The sequence below is a fragment of the Monoraphidium neglectum genome (assembly GCF_000611645.1).
Source record: "Monoraphidium neglectum strain SAG 48.87 unplaced genomic scaffold scaffold01005, whole genome shotgun sequence".
NCBI lineage: Eukaryota > Viridiplantae > Chlorophyta > Chlorophyceae > Sphaeropleales > Selenastraceae > Monoraphidium > Monoraphidium neglectum.
The window spans coordinates 1-7,030 of NW_014012623.1; the positions used below are offsets into that span (position 1 = coordinate 1).

A 7,030-nucleotide genomic window follows, 5' to 3' on the forward strand; every position below is an offset into this window, starting at 1 on the left:
GCTGTTGCTGCTGCTGGCCCTGCATGCACAGCTGCTGCCGCTCATGCTGCGCCTGCTGGTGCCGCTGCGAGCGCCACAACGCGGTGGAACTGCTCCCATCCAGCGCTGTGATGGTCGTTTGTGGTCGATGTCCCAAACCTGGGCGTATGGTGGACGAGATTCCTCGGAGCATGTTGCGTGCTGCGAGGGGAGAAGTCTGGTGATTGTCTGAGATCACGCCTGGCTCGGCTCAATTCGCATACAGATATGTGCAGGTGGTTGCTCGATGTTGTTGGGTCTTGGGTCAGCGGTGCTGCCTGTCACTTTTGGTCCCTTGCGATGTCATGTCTTGTGGCTCCACTGGTCCACCTGGCACAGGTTTGTCATCTTGGTACGGCCAGGCCCTCCCTCACGCCTCCCTCTCGCCCAGAGATGCGCAGCCCTTTGATACCATCTCGCACTCATGGAACCTGAGGCTTGCCTGTGCACGGCGTCAGCAGGGTGTGACGTTGCAACGAACCTCTCTCCCACGCCACTCAAGAGTGAAATTTCAGCCTACGATTGGGTGCATGACAAGGGGTATTGTGGCAATATGTACAGTGTCGTACACACGCGCGGCCTGCCCGCCCGCCTGACCCGGGCGACGCACCCGGATGTTCAGCCGTGCTGAGACGCTCACCGCCGCCAGTCCGGGAATGCCGAGGCAGCAGAGTGCAGCTTGGCTCAGGTAGCTGCCCACTGCCATCTGCTGTTATCAGGTGCACCCAAGAGTACGGCTCGTGACGCCCGAACATTTTGTTCCAGTGTTTGTAATTGAAGCCCCAGCCAGATACCTAACAGACTCCTTGCGCCGAGAGCCTGCACACCCAAGCAGCACAATCCTTTTTGCGCCATGTTATCTTTCTTGACTCCAGCCACCCACCCACCGACCACCCCAAAAACCCGCACAAAAACAGCCAGAAATGTCCCGGCCCCTGCCATCCAAGAACAGCCTCCATGATACCGTCCATCCATTTCAGCCTTTCCATAGTGCCGACCTGGCACGCTGGCACAACACGCCCCATGCATCTGCTCTGCAACAGCACCATCTTGCCAGGCCCAGAATTGCAGCGTCGTACGTATCCTGCCTCGCAACAGGCCCCAACATTGCTTCAAATAAATGGGCGGCACTTCTTACGTGGGGGTGCCACATTGATCAGGACAGTTTGCTCAGCTGGTGCCCTTAGGGGCCCAAAGCAAACCAAACGTTTGCGCACAAGGCAACTGGCAGCACATACCAACAGCAACTACACAAACTGTCCTATGTATCCCGCGTAGAGGCCATACATGTCGGCTTGCAGCCCATGGCCATTGTCAGGAGGCTCCGCCACCAGCTGCATGGCGCTGCCAAGTCCGCCATACGCTGACGCACCCCCAAGGCCGCCGTTCGCCGTTTCTGTGACAGCATCCGTGGTCGCCATGCCTGCGTAGTCATCAGCGGCGTCGGTATGTGCTGCTGATGCTGGGTCCAGTGGCCCGTGAAGGGCCTGCAGCACGCGCTGCATGTAGCGCTGGGATATGCGCTCCGCATCGGAGTAAACCTCGTTGCCTGCCACGGGGCGTGTGGTGGTGCGAGCGCTGCGTGAGTGGGATCCGTACACAGGTATGTGGGGAGTGACAGTGCAGGGAAAACGTTTACAGCATTCCTTGCTGGTATCACGACGCTCTCTTCTTTGTGGCCTCAGGCTCCCAATAACCATCCTATTGACGTTCGCGACATGTTGCATGCATGCACACGCACACACAATTCGCACGCACGCACGCACGTGTGGACACACACACACACACACGGGTACAGAGGCACGTGCGCAAACGACTTCATCGACGTCACCATGCCCAAACGCACCCGTAATGTCGCGCTCGACCTGAGGTCCGTCCTCTGCGCGCCGCCACCTCTCGTACGCCACTGCCTTGCGTACCCACGGCGCACTCGCCTGCGCCGCCTTGACCTTCACAAACATCGCCTCGAGGGGATCTAAGGAGCCGCCGTCATAGTGGGTCGCGGCGCTGGTCGGATTAACCTTGGCGTTGCAGCCCCAGGCCTCAAGGCTGCGCCAGTCAATCTGGTCCGAGTACCTGAAGGCACACACAAACACCGCGTAGCGATGCCCGAGTGCCAAGTTGTCGGGGGTGTCTCTCGTCACACATGCAAGCCCACATGCAGCCACACCATCCACATGAGCAACGAGTCGGGCTTCAGTCGCTGCACCGCAATTTCGCGCCGAGCCTCATCTGGCTCTCCCAATGCAAGTCCTACAGGGTCAAGTGCCCACAACACAAATTGCACCACCAGCGTGTCGCCCCCACTCACTTGAGCTGAAAGGACGAGATCCTGTGGCCTGCCGCGAGCATCGCTGCCGACGCCCCCACCTCCGCGGCTCTGATGGCGTCCAGCCGCCCCCTGTGGCACCTGAAGACTGCGCTGTGGCGCCGCAGCCGTGCGAGGCCGTCCATGTCCGTCGCGACCGCGTAAGACTGCACGTGCGGCGTCCACACCTGCGGCTCCGGGGCGGGGCCGCCCGCAGCAGCAAAGGCAGGGCCGAGGGGCTGCTCCTCGCCGGCGCCCTCACAGTTTATGGAAGGGCCGACAAACTTCACGCCGTCCTTCAAGATCCTGTGGGCGCAGAGTGAATATGAGCGAGGGTGTCATGAACCACGGGCGCAGAGCCAAAACCGAGACTGTTGCAGAGGCGCTGGCCGCAGCTACCAAGCGGACCTTTGTTGCCAGCAGTGACTGATGACGACACGTGGCGCAAGGGGTGGCCAGCAGTCGTGCTGAATTAGCTTACTTGCGGCCGGGCTTGCATTTACTACGCGACGACTGCACAAGGTTTGTGTATGCACATCCCGCTGCAGCAAAGCAGGTAGCGACTGCCCGCAGCCACCCCTTTATCTAATCCTCCCCGGGGTGCGCTGCGGGCGCTCACCCTATGAAGGCCTCTGTCCAGTGCATGAGGCCCCGCAAGTATGCGGGCATGAAGGGGCCCCTGACGCTGCTGTTCAGGAAGATGAAATGCTTGTAGCGCCCCAACATGGCACGCATGGGCTCCTGGTCCAGCTGCAACCGATGCAGCAGGGGATGTGTGGCAAGGGGGTTGAGTTGTCCTGCGTGTGTGTGCGACCAACCCTGAATGTGGACTTGCTCATGACCCGGCAAGCGACCGCGTCTTGCTCACGAGTGCCTGGACACCCGGGGACCACAACAGACCGCGGCAAAGCGACGCTCTGCACCCACCAGCCACCCAAAGGTGCCCCAGTCGTAGCACTCGTTCTGGTGCCAGATGTAGCGTGCGTTTGATGGCAGCGCAGGCAGGCGCCCCGCCGCGGCCGCCGCATGGTGGTCGTCGTGCTGCAGCAAAAGCAAATAGTCGGCGCGGTCTGCGGCCGTCGCCGCTTCGCCGCTGCCAGCGCCCAGGGCTGCCTCGTCGGCTGCGGCGGGCATATCGGCGTTGCCGCGTACGATGGCCTCCCGCACAAAAAAATCGAGGTTGTGGCGCGATTCTGAGTCCGTTTCTGCATACACATACAAGACCAGCGTGGTGGCCCCGCTGTCTGGCAGGTAGGTGAGCGGAAGCTCCCGAACGTCCGAAGCCACCTGCAAGGCTGCATCAGCACGGCCAGCAGGGGCGGTGCCTGGCAGGATGGCTGGTGATGACGGGCCGATGAACGAGGCCGCGCCTCTCATCAGGCCCCAACATGCAAGTTGGGCGCCCGGGGCGAGCAGTAGCAGGGCGAGAAGAGCGCGCCGGCGGCCGCCACGCCGCCAGCAGGCCGCCCAGCGCGGGCGGGCGGGCGGCGGGGAGCCGTCGCTGCTCGACGAGCGGCGGCGCTGCAGCGGGTGTTGGCCCGCCGCGCCCCAGTGCTTGGGGGAGCTGTCGCAGTTGCCGCTGCCGCCGCTGCCGCCAGCCGGCCTGCTGCTGCTTGTAAACGCCCATCGCCGCCTGGCTGTTGTGGGGGCCTGCTGCACCACCACGGCGATTGCCGGTGCCCCGGCGTCGTTCCCGTTGATGAGCCAGGAGGCGTCGATCGGCGGCTGGAGCGCGCCGCATCCCTTCTCTTCCGGGACGCCCTCGGCTGATTGCGCGTGGGCCTGCGCCTGCCGTGCCATTTCCGTTTGCGCCCGCATCACCAATGCTGCCTCGGGTGCCTCGGGCCGCACGACTGCTGGCGTGCAGTGCGCCGGCGGCCCCCGCTACGAGTAATTGCTTGTCTAGTTAGTTTTATGGATGCTTGCACAGCGCTGATGCCAACGTTGTTCGACAAAAGGCGAGGCACGACAAGCCAGCGTGCTCTACCGTAGGCTGGGACTGACCCATCAAGGTTGTTGGAAAGATATCATTCCGTTTGAATCATAGACACATGTCGAGGATTCTCGTGATGTGTTCTGACAGGGAAGCTGCCGAGAAGCGGGTTCACTCCTCACGGATTAGGAAGCCAAACGAAGGCCTCGACGCAACTCCAATGCATCGCACATCAGGCACTTGTGACGAGCTGTTGGTCCCCTGATGTGACCAGAAGTCTCCAGTGACACAAGCCTTGAGATCGTAAATGTCACATCAGCAGCTGGCGAAAGAGCACATTTGAGACCACAACTGACCTTATTATCACTCAATGGAGGTGCTCGCACGTCGCTGTGCGCGCCCGGTGGCAGTGCACGCGGTCCGGTCAAGGCTGCCCTTTCAGGATCAATGCACCATCGCGATCAGCAGGCGAGAACATGCTGATTGCGCGATGCGCGTGGCACAGCCGTCCGGCGCGCTCCGACGATACGTGCATTGCAGACGCAGTGTGCTGGCGCACTCCGGCAAGCGCGCCACGCGGAGCAATGCGCATACTTGATGCTGAACCATCATTCGCGCATGCACCCGTTGACGCATATCGCCGGGGTATGACCACGAACTCGCAGGCACTCACGGCCTCTCCGACAGGCCTTCCGCCTTGCCGCGCTGGAGGCACCCCAAACCTCGGCCGCCGCGGAAGGCGACCCCTCCCCCGCCCCCCTTGGCCCCACGGCGCCGCCCCCGCGGGGCCTGAGCAGCGACGTCCCCACCATCGGAGTCTCCGGCATCCGCATGGCGCCGCGCGCGGCGCCGCGCGCCTCGCTGGCCGGGCTTGCGTCGCTCGACAGCCTGGATGACCTGCCCGCGTCATCCGAGTTTATTGAGCAGGAGCTGGTGGTGGATTACGCACTCTCCAAGGGGCAGGCAAGAAGGGCGGGACGCCCCGGGCATGGCGTAGGGTCATGAGCGGCTGCGCCGCGCCGCGCATGGCGTCGGAGACTGAGCAGCGGCAGCGGCTCTAGAGCGGGGACTGCGCCCTGTGCCAAGGTTGCCCCCTTTCGCGGGGGGTGCTCGGGCAGCCCCCTTTCGCAGGGGGCGCTCGGGCAGCAGGCGAGCGGAATGCTGCCCAGGGCAATGCAGGCACCGACCGGCCGCCTCTTGCTGCACACACGTTGGCGCGGCCCCTGGGAGCACAGCACCGCGCGCCCCCTCCACCCCTACCCAACCGCGCCGGCCACCCCCTATGCCCCCGTCCCTGCAGGTCAAAATCATCGACGGCCTGCGCGAGGAGATGCTGGGCTGCTCCAACGCGTTCTTCGGCGTCGCCCTCGCCTCTGTCGCGCTGTCGGTCGTGGCCGCCAGCGTGAGCCGCGGGGCACCGCGGGAATCGCCAACCACAGGAGTTGGCCAAGCGGCCACGTGCTGCCCGCCTGCATCAACCCAGCTGCCGCGCCGAATCCCTTGACAGTACACCGTTGACGTGCCATTCGCACGCATGCATGCACTATTATGCACGAATCACATGGTGGGGCGAGCTCGACAGCAGCAAACAGACTCATGCGACCTTGCCCCCTCCCCCCAGGGCGTTGAGGTGTCTGAGGCGCCGGAGGTGCTGTTCAGTGGCGTCACGGTCGGCGACGTCGCCACCTGGATGGACTCGCTGCTGGTGGCGGGCCTGCTGCGCTACGGCGCGGAGAGCTTCGGCCGCGTGCTGGACACGGGCAACGAGCGCAAGCAGCTGGCTTACACGTTCCAGGTTGGCTGGAGACCGGGGCCGCACGCATGGGCCGGTGCCCGCCGCGGCTGCCGCCCAGCCTGACGAGGCAGGGGGGGCCGCGGCGCGCCCGTGGGTGTGGTCGGCAGGCGCGGCACCCGGGTTCAAGGGGCCTGGGGCTGCTGCGCACACTGCTGCTGCATGCCTGACGCGCGGCGGAGCTGCGTTGCTCCTAGATTCTCGGGCTCCCTCTGTGACCCGAATCGCTGCTCGCTTCTTGAATCCCTGCTTGCTTCAGGGCATCAACAGGCTGGGCATGGTGTTTCAGCAGCTGGCAGTCGCGGCCGGGACGGTATCCTTCGTCATCACGCTTGAGGTGGGCGCGGGGCGCGGCGCAGCCGGGGTGGCTGTGCGGGGGGGGGGGGTTTGAGGGTGCACCATTGAGAAGAGGTGGCTGCCGCGCGGCGGGTGACAAGTGGCAGCGTGCATGCCTGCCAGGGAGTGGTCGGCCGCGTAGCTGCGACGTCACATCACCGCCCAGCGCGGCTGCTTTCGTACCCTCGGCCCTGTGCGCGCGTGCGTGGGCGTGCGTGCGTGCATGTGCACACACACACACACACACACACACACACACACACAAACACACTCAAACACACACACACACATACACACACGCACACATGCGCACACCGGTCCCGCGACTGGTCGGACCGCCGCAGGCGGCTGTCGAGTGGCCTCCGCTGGTCACCGTGGCGTCTGGCCTGTTCTTCGCCGCCGCCGTCGCCCGCAGCATGGCCATGTGGTGAGCCCTGCACAGCTCCGCGCGCCGCAGCCCCGGCCCCCTCCACCCTGCGCTCCCCCGCCTGCCCGCAGGGACCATCGCTTGCCCCCCCCATCATGCAGCTGTCCACAACATGCAACAACGGGCGCCTCTCGGCGGCCCGACTTCTGCACACGTCGTACCGCCCCGTACCGCGTCGCGCCCTTTCGCTCGCCACTCGTCCGCCGCCCCCCCCCC

At 64.4% G+C, this 7,030-nt stretch overlaps 2 protein-coding genes across 2 annotated transcripts in view; one reads left to right on the forward strand and one right to left on the reverse strand.

Annotated features, from left to right (window-relative positions):
* Positions 1-1,265: 1,265 nt before the first annotated feature.
* On the reverse strand, positions 1,266-4,126 carry MNEG_6273 (hypothetical protein; the record flags this gene model as incomplete). The annotated part of the gene is made up of 5 exons (XM_014045250.1): positions 1,266-1,567; positions 1,865-2,094; positions 2,429-2,632; positions 2,946-3,076; positions 3,254-4,126. 5 exons carry the CDS (start codon positions 4,124-4,126, stop codon positions 1,266-1,268), a joined length of 1,740 nt encoding a protein of 579 aa, XP_013900704.1.
* A 964-nt stretch (positions 4,127-5,090) lies between these two features.
* The window catches only part of MNEG_6274 (hypothetical protein), a gene marked incomplete at both ends in the record, with an annotated part of 5,231 nt that continues 3,291 nt past the window's right edge, over positions 5,091-7,030 (forward strand). Inside the window, 5 exons of the mRNA XM_014045251.1 lie at positions 5,091-5,195; positions 5,560-5,661; positions 5,881-6,054; positions 6,311-6,388; positions 6,732-6,814. Coding sequence (XP_013900705.1) covers positions 5,091-5,195; positions 5,560-5,661; positions 5,881-6,054; positions 6,311-6,388; positions 6,732-6,814 — 542 coding nt within the window. The remainder of the gene's footprint in view (positions 5,196-5,559; positions 5,662-5,880; positions 6,055-6,310; positions 6,389-6,731; positions 6,815-7,030) is intronic.